At 38.6% G+C, this 21395-nt stretch overlaps 1 protein-coding gene across 1 annotated transcript; it reads right to left on the reverse strand.

Annotated features, from left to right (window-relative positions):
- Positions 1-510: 510 nt before the first annotated feature.
- LOC144642225 (uncharacterized) lies at positions 511-20817 on the reverse strand. Its single transcript, XM_078501206.1, has 19 exons — positions 20773-20817; positions 18969-19209; positions 17663-18153; positions 15491-16015; positions 13894-14215; positions 13364-13534; positions 12783-13013; positions 11530-12005; positions 10576-10712; positions 10175-10310; positions 8846-9162; positions 5881-6137; positions 5016-5279; positions 4550-4691; positions 3613-3793; positions 2643-3095; positions 1667-1903; positions 1364-1552; positions 511-603 (listed from the first exon to the last, which is right to left on the reverse strand). The coding sequence occupies exons 1-19, from the start codon at positions 20815-20817 to the stop codon at positions 511-513; spliced, it is 4908 nt and encodes a 1635-aa protein (XP_078357332.1).
- Between the last annotated feature and the right edge of the window lie 578 nt (positions 20818-21395).

Here is a 21395-nt window from a genome sequence, read left to right on the forward strand (position 1 = left end):
TGAAGGTCCTAATCGACAAATCTAATCTGGAACAAAAAATGAGGGAAAAAGTAGGCATTAAGGTAAGATTTTACGTTGTCTTTTAAATATAAAGCTTACTTTAATGGACTTTCAAAGCCAAATCATCGAAGCTACGCCGAAAGGGCGCCTGGCACATTTTAACTCGAGTAGACACTTTAATTTGCTGAGTTCAGAAGCACGTATTTACGGTAGCATTTTATAAGGAAATCGGTCTTTTTCTCGAAACAATTAGGGATTAATTACTTGTAAACAAATTTGGACTTTTTATAATTTCCTCGAGTGGCCTAATTGTTTCTCCTGAAACAAATCGTTTTCCTATACAAATTTCCTTTAAAAAAGAGGAGACACCGATGATTGAATAGATAGATAAATATTCCCAAATCATCCCAAAACCCTTGTTGCATACTTAGTTAACACACAAGACATCATTTATGACGAACGTTAAAGAAATAGTGCATCATGAATGTTGCGGAGACGGCTGTTTTCAGTTTACACCACTTTGTTGGAGTTCAGTGTCTCGTGTTGAATTTCAACAAATCCAGGCTTGGATTTTCTTGGAGGGACGATCTTGGCGTAGGAAAACTAGGAAGGAAATGAAGCATCGAATAAATTTTATTTTATTGCAATCGAAAATTGAGATTGGATATAGAGCGTTTTCACCAAGATATCAAGATCGTTTTGCTTGCTTAAAAACATCAACAAACTCAGAGATGATGGAGAAAGTTGAAAGGAATATATTCTTCAAATTTTAACTTGGCAGTGCTCACTGCAGCCAAGTTATCGGGAAAACAAATTTCGGAAAATTACAGTGTTGTATGATTCCGCCATATTGGTGTTCCACTTTGGTACACAAATATGGCCAAAACTGTTCTGCAACAAGAGAGAAAATTTTTTGCTACCAACTGAGTCATGTGTTGCACTTCGAAATGCTTTAATTATCAATTTTAACTTATAAACATATCGGAAAAGCATTTAAAAGTTCCGCGGCGGAAGAATTGTTTTCTGTAACATTTGAGATCACGCGTTGAGTTTGGCTGTCTTAAATTTTAAATACCAAAACAAAGCACTCTTCTGATACAAACACTTCCCCAGCAATTAGTGACACTGATGTTTATAACATACTAAAAGAACAGCTTTTTAGGTTCAATAGTTTCGAATTTAGAATTTTGTTGACGTCACGTGAAACCGTTCCATTAATATTTGGCCGAGTTTGGGTTATCCTCCTGCGCAGACGCTGTTTGTGAGCAAACAGAACGTCTGTGAAGGAGGCTAAATTTGGGTACGGCAATTACCTAATTGTACCATACTTTAGAAAAGCAAGGTTCGAGCAGTTAACAATTACCGCATGTGCATAATCAATCCATGATCCAGTGTTGACGTAAATCAATTTTCCGATTCTGCTTTTGATTGTCTCTCCGCGCCATTCGTGAGTGTGACCCAGTACTACCACGTCCTCGCCACATCGAGACAAAAAGTCTTCAAAATTACCCAGGGCACCTTTTAGCAGGCTGTAGGCATCACTCGAACCAAACTGGACAAAAACAGCAAAAATGAATACTTTATTAAAAAATGTCTGGCTACCGGTAAGGAAAATATGTATGACTTGTTTGACTAAGAAATTTTTCAGTTGTGGTAAGTATTTTACCTTCTCCACATGGCGTTTAAAGTATCTCGACTTGAGGAGATTTTCCATTTTGATAGACCTTCCTCCTTCTAAAAGAATGTGCTCATTTAGGAAGACATCCCTCTCCAGTGCAGCTTCTATCAGCGACTCTGTGAATCTTCTCTGTGGAGACTTCTTTGCAAGCAACTCAATAATGGAGGAACCGATGACGTCACGGTGTAGCCCCTTCAGCATCGTTCGAGTGACGGAATGGAGAATCTACGTACCATGATATAATGCAGACGCCATTAATTAAAAATGAACTTAGGCTTGAATTGATATTCAAAATACATTTAATCCTAATCGCTTGGATTTTTGCATGGCACAGAGTAGCAAAAGGTTCAAAATCCTCATTTCAAAATAAAAGTATTATTTTTTAACAGAAATTAACTAGCTATGGTTACGCTACAATGTATTTCTGTGGAACAAGCAAACATGTGCAAACCAATATTATCACATCTTGAACAAACAACGCAGGGAATCAATCAGAACTCGAAACCAAAAATGAAATGAAAACCAGGCAAACCTGGTACGATTCATTTTAGTTTGATTGTTCAAACACCAGAGAAAGCTGTGTACGAGTACAGTTTTTGAATTTGGACATATTTCGAAGTAAGAAATATGTTAAACACGAGAAAGGGGAATTTCATCATTTTTTTAAACGCCGAGAAAAGAGCTAAAAATACGACGTGCAGCGGAGTGTTTTGGACAAAAAGCAAGGTATTTGGAAACTTGATAAAACACTCAATCGATCTACTCAATCGAAACTAAAACTAAACAGTAAGCAAAGAAATAAAACTGTCAAAATCTATGCTAATTATATCAACACACCGCCATGGTTATGTTTTCCTTTGTTTTGAGTTGATGGGCTGTTAATAAAGTAAAGAATTATTGTTGAGGGAAGTCTTGATAGGTTGTTGTAACATCTGAACACGCCAGAAGTGGATCTGTAACCCACCTGCTGTACTTCACTCATTGATGAGTCAGACGTAGCAGCTGCACGTGCAACGTAATAACCAATAGGCTTGCCGCATAGCTCGTCACTGGGTTCTGTCACGGAGTAGGAATTGAAGACATCCCAGTCATGGCCATGCGCAAACCGCACCCGATACTGTTTTCCATCATCGCTATTGATGACGTAGATGAGAGTTCCTGGTATGAACTCTACGTTAGGGCCAAACAGATCTCGAACTGTCCCGGCGTCCATTTCGTGGTCATGATTTCCCCGGATGTAGAAAATTTTGACGTCATCATTTTTAGCCATCTGGCGAACGAAGCTGATGAACAGAGAGCAAACTTCATTTTTCTTCCATTTGGCCTTTCGTTCGTGATTTGATTGTGGAGAAATAGTAAAAGGGTCCAACCACATTTCGAAGACATCACCAAGTAATATTAGAGTATTAAGTGTATCCTAACAACAAAAAAGAGACAAATTGAATTGATTAAATTATCATCATCATCATCATCATCATTTTTGCAGCTGGTCATCATCATCATCATCATTTTTGCAGCTGGTCTTTCATTCCCCTCTTTTTTAACTTCTCCTTAATATTTTCTAGTAGGCTAACTGGGAAGTATTTCCGGATCGTTTTGTGTACGACGTCATTGTTTACAGTTTGCAGCTTATCCAAAATACAGTTACAACTTTTGCATGACCGGTTTTCAAAAGCATCCATTGTTTACTTAAAATTTGTTTTCTACGTAGGAATATCATAAAAACTTCATTCCTTCGCTCACTGTTAAACGTTTCTTAATATTTTACAGCCTACAATAGAAGTTAAAATGATATTAATTAGCATCTGCGTACATGTGAATTGGATGTGAACACGCGCCACGAACTAATCACAAAGGAAATATATAAAAAAAAACATGAAACTTCAAACTTTGCGTTATTCGGTAACTTTATAAATTCTGAGTTATTTTGTCACCTTTGCTATGTTTTTAAGCTGTTCCATGAATCCAACCAGTCTTTCTTTAACTCCCTCACTCCATTGTGAGTCAAGGTGAAGGTCACTCATGCAGATGATCAGGTTTTTCTTGGGGTCATTTGGTTGTGGCATCTCATGAACAACAACTTGCTCCACGTCTGTGCCAGCCGGTGGTTGGTAACTAAAATGTAATTAAATGAGAAAGGAAAGAAAGAAGAGAGACATGAGCTTTTTCAATTAGAGTCTAGATTGGCATTATAAACTTTGTTTATATTTTTTTATTTTTTGCTTCTTATATCACCATTTCAAGAGTAATGCAACGTCACCATCCTCACCTTTGAACTGAAATAAAAATCTATAAAATGCCACGAAATAAAAATCTTGGACACTCTTATAATTTATTCCTTTTCTTTTCATCATGGATTGAAGAAGAAACTGAAGATATCTTTTAACAAATAAAATGTCAACGCTAAATATGTGAGGAATTAAGAATTGCCAGACGACACTGCTAGCTCCGCGCAAACAAAGCACGGTATCAACTTATTCTAACCAAAGAAACTAACTATATAGATATAAATATAATAGGGCCTCTTTACATGAGAGCTGAGATGAGTTTCGTCCCGGGATGAAAAAAATCCATTTTACATGAGCGTGTTCCGAGTCCCGGGATGCCGGGACGTAAGTCGTCCCGCCCAAGTTGAATTCATCACGCCCGTGCTTACATTACATTACATTTCATCCCCGGCCGGAAAGACTGTTTACATCGCGTTTTTCGTCACGTTTCATCCCGGGATGAAATTTCATCCCGGTGCTCAGGACAGGGATGAAATCGTCACAGGATGAATTCATCCCGGGACGAAAGTCATCCCGGGACGAAAACTCTCATGTAAAGAGGCCTTTATGAGTGTTTTTGTGTTGAGTTGCTGGCTTGTTTTACCTCGGTTCTTGTTTAAATGTGTTTTTGCTTTTCGCTTTAGACTTCCAAGCCAGAAAGCATTCTCTTGGCAGAGCAGCATTGACTTCTTCTAGAACTTCCTGAATGACCTTGTGTTGCGACTCGCTATCATCTCCAAAATCCCCTTATGTTAATCCTAGCTCTTGCACTGTGCATGGAACAGAGGCTTTAATAGATCTAGAATCTACCGAACATTAAAACAGTGTCTAGGAACCTAATAAACGCTCAAAGTTTCAATCCACATTCGTTCCGGAGTACGTTTTTTTTAATTGCATATAATTCTAAGTGTGTTGTCTTGAGCATAAATATCAATTTTAAAGCTGAAGAGAACAATTGACAACGCGGACACAGTTTGTATCACTGCAACAAAAAATATAGACAATCTAATTCTCGCAAAACAATGCTTTAAGATTGGTAGCGCTTTGATAAAATAAAAAGATAAAACTACCTGATAAAAATTGCATTGCCATAGCCTCTTGGGAGATACGGGTTAGCTTGGCCTCGCTCAGATGCAGGTTGTCGTACGCATGTCTGTCTAGGGCCCTGAGGATATGTGGGTAAACATCATACACAGCATTTTTGCCGATGATGCAATCAATATGGCTATAGTCGGGAATCTGGATCCAATCGTACTCTTGGTTTGGATGCGCCTCTTTCATCAGTTCGTAAGTGGTGTGGGTGCTCTCCGGCACAAAGACTTGGTTTTTCTCACCTAGAACAGCAGAAAAAATAAAGCATGTCAAATATAAACAACCGTCCTTGCGCGTATACGAGCCTTTTCGCGTTTGCTCTTTGATCAGGCGCTTTGGGAATACTTCATCATCGTCATCGCTTTGGGAATACGTCACGTTCATCCCCCTATCCAACCTGTTTCTTAACATTTGTGAGATACTGCAGCCTTGAAAGGGGGTGATTTGAGTGCTTCTTTCTTTTATCGCAATCAAATTATTTGTATACAACTAAATATTGCACACAGGACATCAATCAAACGCTCACACTGTCTGCTCAGACAACCGGAGACAACGTACAATTTGTGAAGCAACGGGTTGTCTAATTTTCATTTTTGCCCATTTTATCTTCTACGGCAGGGACGGCAAAGTTTTTGCGGCGTATGTGATTTGACGTTACTGCCACACCTAGTCCTGACGCCAATTAAGGTTCCAAAAGGGGGCAAATTCATTATATTTAAATTTATTCATTCAGGGCGCTCGCTTTAGATCAGTAAAAGAGAGCGACAAAGTTATACTATTACACTAAGTCAAGGTTCGCTTCCAGGGCAACAATAATTGGTGTGCAAGGTAATGCGTGCTCACCTACAATGAGGGTGATTGGAAAATCAAGCCTTCCGATCTTTTCCAAGTAATCTGGAGATTTCAGGCGTTCTTTCTTGTCCACATCAGGTAAATAAATGTTTTCACCGGAATGAGACAGCAATTTATTCGCCTTGACTGAAATGCGAAGCTGATTCAAACATTTAATGTTTACGTAACCAAAGAACTCGTGAACAGTTTCATGAGTCAAAGAATTCAGGTTAGCGTGTTCCCAAAGAAGGCCATAAATGAAGGTTATTCTGTTGAAGAAGTAAAAAAAAGTAATCAGTTATCCCATCTGTGAACTCAGAATTTTTTCGGAATTCTTTTCTCATAAACACACGCTATTCCATTATCAGTTATTAGAGTAACAATATTTAACAAAAGTTTGTCGCAAGATCTAAGCTTACAGCAGACTACGATCTGTTCTGTTTCTCCATAGCCCTTATATTAAGAAGCGAACGAAGAACTCGAGTACATAGTTGCCGCGTCGACAAATTCACAGCGCTGTAGTTTTGCCGCTCGCTTTGTTTCGGTTCTCGATTAAATTACTAAATTAAAGGAAAAGAAAGACTACTTGTAGCCAAAAGTTGCAGGCATTTAGAACTAAGATAGACCTGCGTTCATCAGCTGCAGCTCTTCTAAACGTTCCAAAAGAATCAGACACTTTCAAATCGATGGTTGCACGAACCTTTAACACCCTGCCGGACAATGTAAGACACTTGACAGATTATTTTTCCTTTCTAACGGCCAAAAGAAACTTTTTACTTTAGAGAGCGAAATTCTTATCGTAATGATGTTCTATATACATATTGTTTTTATTTTATTTTTAATCGTAGCTTTTTTACATTGTAAATTTTATACTTAGATATTTTAGCATAATTTCATTCGATACGATACAATACGATACGATACTTTATTTAAAGTGGGAAACATGCTTAGCTTAGAATAGCTAGTTTACAGATGTTCCACTAAAATAACAGATAAAAGAAAACTAAAATAGAATCTATAAGAATGTAAAAATATATAATCTAAAATCTAAAATGTTTAAGTGCACTGTACAGGCCCGCAAATGATCCCGGCCCGCAAATGATCCCGGGATCGCAAGTGATCCCAAACTGGACCGCAAATGATCCCAGGACCGGAAATGATTCGTGTAAATGATACAACAAAATATTTGGAATGGCGTGGACTTTATGAATAGTCTATGCATATCTATAAAAGACAAGCGCGTCAGGCAATGACGCAAGGCGTTGAAAATAACGCGCGAATAAAATTAACAGGTGACTATTTTAGTTTTTCGTATAGAAAACGCACCTCAAAAATATACATGAATTTTCGATTTATCAAATTAATCACTTAGAATTTTTTCCTGTACAATGCTGCCTAGGTAGACACGAGTTTCCTTTTCCTTTGTAGTGCAGAAGATTTCTACGTGCAAATTTTGGAGATTATGACACATTTGTAGTTTATTAACTAATATTTGAAAACACATTTTCCTTCACTATTCGCTCAATATTAAATGAAATACAGAAAACGATTGAGTTATTACCAGCGTCTCTGGGTAGGTTTATTTGCATACCGCACGCGCAGAGATGTCACGTTTGCACGTGCAAATTTCTTACTGTCAGTTATCTCCGCCTCTGCACTGAAAGATACGCGAAAATGTAGACAAAATCCTGAGTCAGAATTTATTTCTGTTACCTGATAAAGACATTCAAAGAAAAAATAAACCACAGTTTTCGAAAGAGAGTAGCTCGAGAACAAGAGGCGAAGATGAGCAACAAAACTCACCTTTCTTCACACTTTTCGTCTAGAAATTGTCGCTATGAACGCAGCGTGACTGCCTTTGAATAAATGGCTATCAGCTAAAAGCATTTCGCAGCAAATAAATCATCCCTTGATTGGAGAGAGTTCATATTTCTGTTGGTTGGATTGTTAAACTTTATGTCGCGTTTTAGGCTATTAATCGGTACATATTTAGAAGCTGTATTGATATTTTTTAAAGTTGTGGTTTTTGAATTTAGATCGTTCAAATACGGTACATTCTCTTGCGTTAATTGTCTTTGTTATTGTTGTATAATTAAGAAAAAACTGGATTAAATAAATTTTAAATCCCCTGTCCAATTTCTTTAGTCCAGGCATATCCATCATTTACGGTCAGGCGACCGTTTCCGGTCTGGGGATCATTTGCGGTTCAATTTGGGGATCATTTCAGGTCCTGGGATCATTTGCGGTCCAATGTGGGGATCATTTGCTGTCCCAGGATCATTTGCGGGCCGGGATCATTTGCGGGCCTGTACAGCACTACCTAAAAATAGTATTGTGTCTACTATGTTAAAAATGCTATATATAAAAAACAATTTACATCTACTCGGCTAAAAAGTTAAAAAGTTTACAGTGCGTATCCTTCGGACAAATTCATTTTTACCAACAGTGGCCCTGATTTCATTTGGTAGCTCGTTCCATATTTTTGTGGCAAAGGAGCGCCATGACTTTAGTCCGTACTTGGTGGTATTTACTTTTGGCAAGGCCAACATATCTTCACCCCTAAGATTGTAACTACAACTTCTTAATGAGACTAGGTTCTTAATGCTAGGTGGGGCTTTGTTACTTAGGCAGTTATTTATAGTACACAACATGTCCTGAATTCGTCAATTTTTTCAGTGTCTGGGAACTCATTCGCTTCTTATATTTTTAGAATAACTAAAAACCATAACTAAAGTGTTTCTTTGTCTTGATTTGAATATGGTCAACCAACAAAGCAAAGCTTCATTCTAATGTGTCTACTCGACAAACAGAGTTGTCGAGTGTAAAAACGCATCACATTAAGGGAAGAATATTGGTAGCAAAGTACCCTGCGATGAGTTGTCGAATAGCACGAGTCGTACGATTAGACAATGCTGAAATAGAGTGAGTTACAAAAAGTGCGACGCACCCAAACTTTAATTAACGGGGAACAGCTTACCTGTGACAAACGGTGCTCTGGCATCTTTCCTTGTACTGAATGCCAGATTCACTGACATGCTTTACGAAGGCATTAAACAATTTGTCCATTACTTGTGCTGTATTTTCCGGGGATGCATCCATTCCGGAACCTCCGAGCATCTCAACCGTTCCAGGAATGTAGATTCCCAACTTGACATCGTTGAATTGCCCGAAAATTGGAGTTGCCGCCAATTGCGAAGAGACAAAGCTTCTGATTTTTCCCGTCGTTCTGCCACTAAGAAGTGCTCCATAATTTATTAAAGATCCAACGCAATGTCCTATCATTTGAAGAGATTTCTGAAAGGAAGAAAGTTACCAGTCAAACGCTGCAGTTCATAGACTGGTACATGTATTTATGACTCGCGCAATAATTACAAAATTTAAAAATAGATTAGAGATTATTAACTCGTTAACACATTATAAAGGCTGATAAGTGACAGTGTAATTCATTCAAAATATTTCTCCGTTTCTGATTGGCTTTTAATCCACCGTTAAATTCGGCTAACTGGATAGCGCCGACCAAATTTGGAAGAAGGTCCTATTATACGACGAGTTTTTTCGTACATCAAAAATTGACCGATCGCAACCTCGTTTTCAAGGATCACTGACGTCATACGGCAACGGAATTTAGAAAGGACTACTACCATTTTCGAGCGACCGTGAACGGCCAACTTTTTTTCGCGTTTTTTCACGGGTAAAACATTCAACTTTGTCTAGACAAACCGACGCATTTTCAACTGAACCAATTTTAATTGGTTTTAACGTTAAAACGTTTGTAGCGTCAAGATGTCAAGTTTGACAGCTCCGCCTGTGTGTTTCTGCACATGAAACAATGGTTTTGAAAACTTTTGCGTCGACGTTTTATATTACTTCAATGAATGTTGACAGCAAAGGGCGGCTTTACATTTCTGGCAATTGCTGCGACAGCGATCTTCGATTGTATATTTTTTTTATATTTTGGTGGGATTTTTTTTCCGTTAAACTACCTTAAATGGTTTACTTGTAAAACGCGACAGTTTGTCTAGACAAACTTGAATGTTTTACACGTGAGAAAAAGCAGAAAAAATTTAGTTGTTCACGGTCGCTCGAAAATGGTATTAGTACAAAATAAAACGAAAGAGACGAACTATATTTCACGAGTTCTAGTTAAAGGCGGTGTAAGAAAAGCATCGCTGGTATATAGTATATCGGATGTCACGCTTCAATAAAACTTTTGATGAAGAACAACAAAGGGAAATAAAATTAAAACTATTAGGCTTATCTATAGTCTCTATAGAGCCAATAAGCTATAAGGCTTCTTGTTCCTTACCTGTTTTGTTATTTCCAGCACTTTGTCGATCAGCGCAGGGCAGTCATATTTAGCACAGTCATCCAGTGTGTAGTCATGATACACGGCCCAGGGCAGCTCACATGACGCTCGCCAATCAGCTAACCATACGTCATACCTAAAAAAGAGTCATTACAATGGCTTGGACTAAACGGCATATCATAAGAGGTTCGGAAGTTACAAATGATCTAGAAAAAAAGTGATTAAAATTTAATATAAGGATTCGAATAATGATGTCGGATTAATAGTTGCTGAAAATCCGTTATTTACACGCCTCACGACGAGCAAGGAGTCCTGCCCGGATGACTGATAACACTTTTCTCCCCCTGATATTTCCGGATTTTAGCGGAGACCTCATTGAAAGATTGTTGAGATGAACTTACCTGTGTTGCACTAGGTACTCAGTCAAGTTGGTCTCAACAGTGTCCAAATTAAATTGGCCGCTGCTACTTCCAAGGCCATGAAACAAGATAACGGGCCCTTTGGTTCCTCCTTTGTATCGTGTCAGTTTTAACTCAACCTGTAAAGCAAATCAGATCGGTCTGGTAACTTAAACTGGTGCTATGTAGCTGATGCATTTACTTTATAGTTCATTTCACTTCGCTGTTCCTCAATACATGTTTCTCTTTCAGCTTCAGGAATATAGTTTCCTTTTTTGTATCTTAACTATTATTTTTACATTTGTACACTTAATTTTATCTAAGAGATATCGTTTCGAAAGAGGGAAAAAACAGTGAACATTGCACTGTTACCCAAAATTCAGTGACACCTCCGATATTTTAATCGAGCTTGTGCAATACTTTAATCGAGCTGAGAAATTTGTCAAATATTAGTCAGAAAATGGTCTGTAAACATCACAATGGCTTACAATCTGCCCATTTACTATAAATCTACTTTTCATAATAGATAAACCTGAAAAAAATTCATTTCAAAGACCATTATACAGTGATTCTGTGCTCCTATATCCTATCTCGCGTTCATACATGACGCACCGTCATAATTACTTACTTTTCTTTTTTTTTTAGCTGAACTCTTACTCTCTCCTCCGGAGAGGCTCTTTTAGGCGGGAAAGGCGAAAACACGAGAAATGAAAAATGGGGGAGCGCGGAGGACGACGGGAAGGATGAAAAGGCGAGAGCCTCATCCTTCTCTTTATTCCTTTCCAGTATCCCCTGCGCGCTTTAATTTAATTTCTTCCCAGGCTTCACCTGCTTACTTTTCACCTCTCCTTCAGCCTATAAAAAAAGAGGCTTTGGCGGAGGTGAGAGGAGCTCTCTTATGTGTGAACCCAGAGCTCGCGTGTCAGGCTTATCTCGTTTCATCATGAACCGGCATACCTTGTCTTCTGTGACGCATTTGTACACCTCAGGGGTGGCTCCGTTCAACTGCAGGGGTCTTTTCTTTCTGATAGGAGCACTTGGACTTAGCAAGTACTCTTTTGACGTCACAGGTCCGTATGATTCCCAGATGGTTCTCGCAAAAAACGAGCCAAATCGTGAAATCCATTTCAATTTTTTCAATCTGCTTTTAGTGTTGGTAACTTCCAGTGTTGCCAGTTGCTTTGCAAAGTTTGGCAGCGAAATGAATAACTTTGCTCTTCCCACAGGAATTCCCCAGAATGTTGTGCCTGAATAGATCGTAACAAACAAAGTCGTTGTGTCGCTCAATCCAATCTCTCCAGCATGATCTTTATGGATCAACTTGACGCCCTGGAAGGCAAACTGTTGTCCTTTGTGGCCCGTGAGAATCATTTTGTACACCATTTCTTTCGTCTCCACATGGTCGGCACTTTTACTGAACAGTTTAAACTGCCCTGTTGAATGGAGATATAAAATTATTAAAGATATTCGTCACTCCTGACAAAAGATACGTACTCGAAAAAAAATCTGCCAGATTTGCGAAAGGTTGTGGACTCGACTTTTGTTGGATGAATTTTCCTTCCGATCGAGTGTCTTGTAATCATCATCATCATCATCATCATTTAAAACTATTTTTGTATGGCACACATTTCATGTGGATATGATCAAATGCGCATTACAAAAAAAAAATATTTAAGAGCCCTGGGTCTTTAAGTTTTTATTTTTAATTAATGCACTTTAATTACACTTACAAGCTACTTAGATGGTTACTCTGTAAAAAAAACAACAATATATTACTACCTTAATTACAATACAATGTATACTTAACACTACACTACGATAACAATACATTAATTACATTATATTTAAAATTATGACATCACAAAAATTATTATGTCATAGTTTTTTCAGTAAAGCCAATTTTAACAAATCCATGCTACAGATTTTGCTTCTAAATGCACTGTACCCGTGGTGTTTAATTCAACGGAGAAAAATGTAAGCTGTGTGGGGTTTTAGGGTTTTTGTGTTATGGTCACGTGACTTACCAAATATGGTCATGACTACCGAAAATGAAGGCAATCTCCAGTAGAACAAGCATGACCAAAAACTAAACCCAGTATACTAAGAGAGCCCAAGATGTGACTGTTAGAAGTCAACCATGACAACCATTTTGTAGTTTAGGGTCTCCCCCCTTAATTGTGCTCTCTATGTTACCGATTTTCATTATTTACCTTGTGAAATAGTCATCGCCCCTTCTGACAAACTCGGACAAGTAACCGTGCCAGAAATTTTGGCTGAGTGAGCTGGATCCCAATCAATCATACGCTCTACGTCATCACTCTCTATGGATACTGTAAACTCACATGGTGAGCTGCTGTACTTATCTCTTGTTGGCTCAAAATTTCCAACCATCTTCTCTGTAAAACGAATACCTGGTTTCTGCTTTTTAAATGTTCTGCGGTCTAAAAAAATAAATTGCAAGTTATCAAAAAGTTTTATGACATCCACATAATTGGTGTTGATTTTTTTAGAGTAGATAAATATTTAGTGTTATATCATTGTTCATGTTATCGTAGCTAATCAGGTTTAGAAATGACTATTCTTCGGTAGTGCTTGGTGAGCGCCTGATTGCAGTGTAATTTGAAGCTATACACACTTGGAAATAGTAACAATGTGAAGGGCGTCATTTCCATGCAAGCCTGAAATAGCACATGCTCGGCGATGATAGAATGGAGATAACAAAATGTAAATAAGCCGAGAAAAGAAAGTTTTCAAAAAGGAAACATTTTATTTATTCCTTCTTCTTTCTTACCTAGAGGTATGAAAGTGTCATAGTCTATTATCCATCCTTCTCTCTCGGCCATGAGCCTCATGCAGCGTTCGGCCAGGCAAGCTATTGTCTGTACTGGGTTGATGCCGACTGCTCGAGGAAGAATGGCTCCATCTACCACATATAAGCCATTCAAGGGCTCGTCTGAATCTCCTATTGCGATATTACAATGAGTAAAACAAATAGGTCCGTGCCGCGGTCTTAGGGCGCTTTCCACTAGTCAGATCTGGCCGGCCGGTCCGGTGGTTTTGAACGTGATGCGCCTTTTCCACGAGATTGTCCCACAAATCCACCACAACAGTCTACAATATTTATGGATTGACTGATTTAAAAGGACAAATCTGGCTAACAACGGCATTCTGTTCTCGAATATACCGGTCTGGCCGGCCAGTTATGACTTATGGAAAGCGCCCTTAGCTTTATAACTTTGCTTATGGATCGTTTAAACCAGAAAAGTCCGTGACAGACAGTTAAATTTGAAAGAACAGTAACTTATTGTGCTTGTAACCAACCTTCAAATACTTGTCCAGCATGGTTTACAACAGCTGTCTGTCCAGATGCACCCATTGGACACCCACCCAATGGATGAGCAGTGACGACACTTTTTCCCAACGCTTCTGTCCACATGGGGTTCTTAACAAAACTCCCTCCCAGTCCTTTTGTCAGTTTCTCTAGAGCCTCGTTTACGCGATCAAAGTTCGGGCCGCGTCCAACTTCTTTCCACTCGATGTCAATGTTGTCGTGGTTTTTGTCAAAGGTTATTTGCCCACTAGCGTCATCATGGCTCATACAGAGGAAGGAGATAGTGTTGTCCATGCCTTTACCTTGAAGCTCCTTTAAAAAAGGAACGATCAAATATTGACAGTTTAAAGGAAACGATTTAAATTGACCCAAAATATTTCACAATTTAAACATTCAATTTAAGCGGAGCCCCACAATTATAGCAAACAAAAAATAATGCATGCACATAAAAAGGAGAACCATGCATTTGCTTTTTCTTATCATCCTAGCCAGCGGCACGTTTCGCGTGCGCGTGCGCTCTACGTCCGTTCGACGACGTCGCGAAGCATTGCGGCCATACTCCAGAAATGGGTTAACGTTAAGGTTAATGTCAGCTCACATCTGTCACATTGGACATCCATGTTATGGTCAATTGTACAGCTGCCAAAACAGGGTACCCACTGACCGGTATCATATGACCATATTGCAGGTTCGGACGTAGAGCTCATCGAGCTTCATTGACGTTGTTCGTTGACCAGGTAACGGTTTTCCATTGTATTGCGGGCTCAAATTCTAATGTTTTTAATTTTCTGTCTATTGCCAGTAAATTCAGATTAAAATAAAAGGCAAAGTAAATAACCGGAGATTTCCGCTTTTAGGCTTGGCTAAATCCATTTAATATTAAGCAGCGAAAGAGAAAAAAAATTCAGTCAACTTATGCTGCGTTGTGACATTAGGCCGAAACATGATTAGTCTCATCACGAATGAAACATGTTTCGTGGTGAAAAGTGGTCACATCAGGCAGGGCATTGCGCGAATCATGACTGAAACATGAATAGTCTGGTGATGATTGAAACTACCTTACGAGGTAGTTTCAATCAAACATCGACATCGACGAATCGGGTACCGCCTCTGGAATGCAGCCGAAAACACATTTTTTTCTCAACTAATTTTCATCGGAGATCTCGGACCTCAAAAGAACAGTCTTCGAACTATAGTCTGGCCTAACTTGAGTGCAATCAGTTTACGTCGTTGTTCTTTAAAACTAGCTGGAATATCAAATTAGGTCGTAAGTTTGCCGATTTACGATGATCTGTACCACCTACTTGGACAATTTATGCAACATTCACTGAAATTGGTTAAAATTACTGCCTATGCCCTCTCCTGGAAAGCCAACGTGTCTCACTACAAAACGTCCTCTGGGATACCTCAAAGAAATACTGCTCGGAAATCAAGACAGCGAAGCCGAAGACAAGATGAACTGGAAAATTAATTTGTACACGCTATTTCGTGGATTTTTTGAGTGAACTAGCGTATATAAGTGTGAAGAAATTTTCATATAATTTAAAACACAAGGTCACAATCAAATTTGTAACGGTTTAATTTTACCTGAACAACTTTTTCCACCTTTTCTTCACTTGGAAATTTGTCCTCACCCAACACTTTAGCTCCAACGCTGACTCCAAGAGTATAAGGAACGGACGCTATAGATGGTGGAGTCCCGTCCTCGATAACAAAATGATCTTTAAAATCCCCACCCAGAGTTTTTCTGAAATCGATAATGGACGCAATACAAGGCCCAGGCGGTTCGTGACGATTATTCTCCTTATCTTCTGTATTTGATCCCTTGTCGGTTTTCCTTCCAGCCGAGTTCGTCTTTTTATCACCGTTGTAGCTGAACCCCAGCACATCTCCATTTGTAGTGAAGCGTTTTCCGAGTTGATCTGAGACGTCGAGACCGCGTTCTTTTGAGCGAAGCAGGATTTTAGTGGAGCCTAGTGAGCCTGCGCCAAGAATGACGTGAGAAGCTCTGACGATTTGCTCATCGACATCAAAGCAGCCGGTGTGCTGTCTTCTGTATGAAACTAGCCAATCAGAAGAGTCACAGGCTTTCGTCACTGCTATAACTTCCACCTGGCAACGAAATGACCAGCATGTATCAAGGTCACAGATTCGATCCCTGCTTAAGGTGATTCCACGGAATTGCATTGCGCATCCTTGCTGCGCATAAGTTTTCGCGTCATTTAGCGCGCGCACGAGCGCGCGCGCACACAGAACACTATGAGATTCCCTTCAGGCTAAGCTCGGTAGGGAATTAAATGGTTGTTTTCTCTTAAACGAGCACGGTGACCCCCATTTTTTAATGCATTAATTTAAATGTCATACGGTTGTCTACAATATATCGCGATTTAAAGAAAAGTTTAAAATTCTACATTGAGATATTTTAATTTCAATGACGTAAAAAACACGTTTTTAGGTAGTGCCGTTAACGTGCGCACAAAGCGGAATCTTTCATTTCTTTTATTATCTTAATTCCTGTACAAAAAGAATAGTTTTTAATATAAGATCAAAGTCTATTTTGTTGAACTAGACTAATACTTTAATGCAAAAATGATTTTTTTCCAGAAACAATAGCTCCCCATTCGGGTTACTAGGGTTCCTAATATATAACTCGCGGGTCGTATATTTACTATAATGCCCATCCATTTGACACAAAAACTAGCGCGGTGACCCCCATTTTTTATTTCATTTTTTTAATGCTCATAACATAATGGTAAACTGGACCAAGTTTCAGAAAATTTTTAATACTCCTTCTATTTCAGTGGAATCACCTTAAAGAACTCAGATATTTTTCCTAGAAGCTTTTTTCGCTGACTCTATAAGATCTTGCTCATTTAATTTTTTTAATCCTATCCAAACCGGTAGGATAGGTTGTTTTGTCGGGAACTTGACGTTACCATGGCAACGACACTTTGACAGACATGTTTTCCCAAATTTGTAATCTTAGTGTTTCTTAAATGAAAATTAAATTTAAGTGCAATTATTTTCACCTTTTTAGGTTTTTTTTGCACCGTTTTATTGATTTTAAGTACTTTTCAGTAATTTTGGGGGATTTTCTGACGTCTTGGAAAAGTTGTGAAATCCAAGATGGCGGATCCAAGATGGCGGCTGCTTTGACATCATGATGTAATTATTACGTGATGTGAAGTCATCATTCCACGTGACGTACAAGTGTATATCAAAAGATAGATTTTCGGACATACTATATATCCTCTAAGTTTCATAGTTTGTGATTGCTTAAATATTCTGGAAGTTGCGGAGTAGGGGGGGCGGGGTGCAGAATCGCCCCCCCCCCTACCGTCTGCAAAGATCCAAAAAAGCACGGTCTGAATAGTGTTAAGTAATTAGATAGTTTACAGCTGTGTTTAGTATAGGCCAGTATTTTTTTTAACTCGCAGCTGTCATAGCTTCATCACTTATTTATAGCAGCGGTGGTGTTTTCAGGAGGCCTAGGGGGGTTATGGCTTCGTATCTTAGTTTATTGTTCTCCAAGCTAATGCTGTAAGACCTTACGAAACCGACCTTTTAGGGGGGCAAGGTTGGTCAGCTTTGCTGTTTTGTATCTATCCAAAAAAAATAACGCCCTTTGTTGAATTTTTTTGCAGGTGCAACACGCTCACCCTCAGAATAATTATTCACAGCTAACCTACTACATTTGGCATGTTTTCTTCTTTTATAACAGGTACAACTTTAACGGTTTCATGAAAACATATCTGATACCTCAGTAAAAATTTTCGCTCCATGAGCCTTTGCGTCTGGCAGGTAGTTCATGTTCAGTGTGTTCTTGGCGCCAACGTTGCAGCCACCGACACAATTTCCGCATGCAGTACATTTGGGCTGCGGTATTCCCACATGGTTCGCAGGCGTGTCTTCAAACGTAACATACAAAGACGGCTTATAAAACATCTTGCCCGAGTCTTCAATGTCGAATTCACAGAGTCCTTCCTTCATTCGCTCCACTTTGTGTAACTTTGGGTAGTGATCAGGGTATGGGGTTGGCTTCAACATGTCTAGTACGTGCTGCCGATCGACGCTTGTAAAATTCTGGAGATCGTCTCTAAGCTTTTGTGGCCATACAGGATCACTGAAAACAGCAGGGTCGCTGTCGAGCCCAACATTTGCATTTATAAGGGAGCCCCCTCCAAGTCCGCACCCTTGAATTACTGTTACATTCTCAGTGACAACAAACTCGTAGAGATTTGACGACTTCCCTGAAAAACGAAATACAAAAAAAATGAACAAAACAAACAACCGATCAAATAGATCGCACATCAAATAGATAAAGAGCGTATGTGGGATAAGCCTGGAAAACTAAAAGTCGGTATGGTAACTTTAAAACACATAATATAAGTGGCTGTCGTGTTTGTTTGGTACAGAAGTTGTAAGTTCTTTTTTAAATCATTTTCCAAAGTTGTGGTAAATTTAGGCCCTGGCAGTGGTCACTACGAGCGCTCGTTAAAATGAACAGAAAATCCTTAAGAACTCGAAAAAATGAATGATCCGATCAAGCGAAATATGGTTATAAACACACAAGAAATCTATTTTTCAAGCTTGATCGACCAGACTGCTTTTACGGACACAGCCTCTTAATTTTAGGTCATACGAAGAAGGGTCTCATTTAAAGAGGATGTCGGGCTTTTTGAATTTTTCCTAGCATTTATATATTAGTATTTTGATTGGTATTTACTGTAAAAACAGTCAACTACTATTTAGATTGAAACGATACAATTCGGTAGATTGGAAACTATTGATTTGGTGGGCCCGGTGTGTGCATTTATGACTTACAGGAGGAGAGGTCTTAAGGAGATTGGATGAATAGTGAGCGAAGATTAGTAGAGAGAGAAAATGGAGGAGATATGTAGTACGGAAGCAAGAGATTGTACTGATACAAATAAATGCAGCATAATAGCTATTTTAGCTGTTACCCTTCAATCATGTTCTAAATGGGACCTGGACAATTTATTAGCGTTATCACTAATCAGTTTCATCGATACGTGTTGCGAGTCCCGTTTACATATTTACATACCTTTCATATGTTTCTTCCCTCCAAATGAAATCTGAAGTTCCTTGGAAGCTTCTGAGAATGTTTCGGGGAATTCCCCAGGTAACCACTCCTTGCCTCGTTCCAGAACACAAACCATCTGTCCTGCCCTTGCACAGCGACTAGCAGCGATGGAAGCCCCGTACCCAGACCCCACGATCACTACATCATAGTGAGGCTTGATTGCAGATGACGGAGAGGATAGTCGAGGAAACTGTGGCGGTTGCTGTTAAGAAAATGATGGTTCAGTCACGACGTCAAAAATGCAGGGTTATTTTTCTAATATAATTTGATGCCTAACCACTGAGGATATTTAAAGCAAATTTAATAATTTATGCGTTATTCGGCTAATAAAGAAGGGAATGTTTTCATCTAGACAATGAAGAAAAAAGATCGATTTAAACGGAACAAAAACTTATACGGTGCATTAGAATAGAACAATTATTGTACATGTATTATTATTGCTGTTTACACTGACATTTGTCTTTATCGTTAGCTGATTTTATTGTTTGGATCTTTTTTGTAACTTGTTGTCATCTTCCAAATCTTACAACTTCTTTGAAAAGTCTAATGCTTTGTTGTTATACAATTGATATCGCAAAATTTTGAGCAGTTTAACCACCTTTGATCGAAACGCCTTGAGAGTGACATCTAAAAAAAGTCAGCGTCAAACTATCAACATAACGCGAAATCCCAGAATCTTAGTTTAAAACATTTATAAAACTGGGCAAAAAGGGCACGACTTTGAATCGGATCCCAGGTAATTAAAATTTTAGGATGAGAATCGAGTAGTTTGATAGATTTGAACTACTCGAGCCAAATCAATCTGATGGTCTTTAGTTAGTTGAGAGAGTCGCAGAGCAGATTTAGAAAGCAGTAACGACTCGTAATCAGAGATATTTTTGGCAAAACTGTTTTAATCTGTCATCAGGCTTGATGGTTGATTACTGACTGTTTTGCTCAAGTCAATCTGAACTAACTACAAGCGGTGTTGACCTTCTATTTATGTTAACAGGCAATAATTTCAATTAAAAGACAAAAGTAAACTTCTTTCTTATGGACAAGTTGGGTAGCCTTAGCTGTTTGGGCCGGAGAGAACAAATGAATCGTAAAATAAGCCCGATAAGAATAACTATGTTCAAGTAGGAAACAAAGGATTCCGAAGGTGTTAGGAATAAGGCAGCTGAAAACTAGATTTCAGTGAACTGAGAGGACTTATAATGCAGATTTGAACCAAGATGTGCAAGTGAAAAAAAAAACAGATTGGAATATTATTTTCTAGATTCTAGTTGTTTATCCAGATTTACAGTTCCATAATAAGTTAATGTTACTAATAAATCTTACTTTGCACGAGCAATCAAACCTTAACTAGTTTCGCATTGAGGCATCTGGAAACAACTATCTTTCGCATATGATCATGAAGAGCATGAAACTGACTTGTGAAAAGTAATTAATCTTAGTGTTTCACATAAATATAGCTGCCTTGTAGCTCTTAATGAATAATAAGAACACAATAATCCACTCTCTATTACTCTTTCGACTACGCTTGTAAGCAGAGAAGCACCAGAGTTAAAGCCAGTTACCCGAAGACCCTTGCCTCATTTCCTACTTATAAAATCTGCCTTGCGACAATTGAAATCTTCCAAATATGCCTACAATATCCCAAAGTTAATAAAATGATCCCCAAAATATGAAAAGAATCGTCAATTAGTTAATTTTAAAATCTCCCCATACAACCCTTAAAGATTTGTCAAAATATAGCCCACCAAGAGATAGTATACCGCCTTACCTTTCCAAAGGTCTTTGTGGAATGTGAAGACTCCGAGTTTCCCATCGCAAGAAACCAACCCGCTTCACTGTCTTATATCGTCCACTTTATCCAACCCTCGCTTCTTAGCGCTAAATATAAAGCAACCATTCGTACATGAAGTTCAAATCTTCTACATACTCATAATATACTTATATTAAACTTTATTTAGACACGGTAAAACTTAAAGCTTCTAGCTTATGGCGCGATCAGTGTACAACTAAAAATTTAAATAGACATGTGAAAAGGTGTGTTTAAAAACAAAGATGGCTTAATACGTTAAAAAGCTAAAACATTACAAAACTCAAAAATTCAAAAACATCTTCTTTAAGATTAAAGTCTGGGCGAACTCTCCTCCTTCGCCGAGTTAGCGGGAGGTTCAGGTTATTGAAGGTTCGAGTTATCAGGATTCAACTGTAATTAGAGCTAAAATGTGGTTTGTCATTATTGGCCTGAAGCGGTTCCGCTATATTTTTTGAGAAGCGAAAACAGAAATGAGTCCCGTGTTCGATAAAATATGTTTTCTATACCTAAATATGCGAGTGTAAGTTTTAATCGCGCCTCAAAGGAACGACGAACGGTTTTCTTCAAAGTGTAGGAATGAA

Source organism: Oculina patagonica, chromosome 2, assembly GCF_052425735.1.
Source record: "Oculina patagonica isolate OP01 chromosome 2, crgOcupat, whole genome shotgun sequence".
Taxonomy (NCBI): domain Eukaryota; kingdom Metazoa; phylum Cnidaria; class Anthozoa; order Scleractinia; family Oculinidae; genus Oculina; species Oculina patagonica.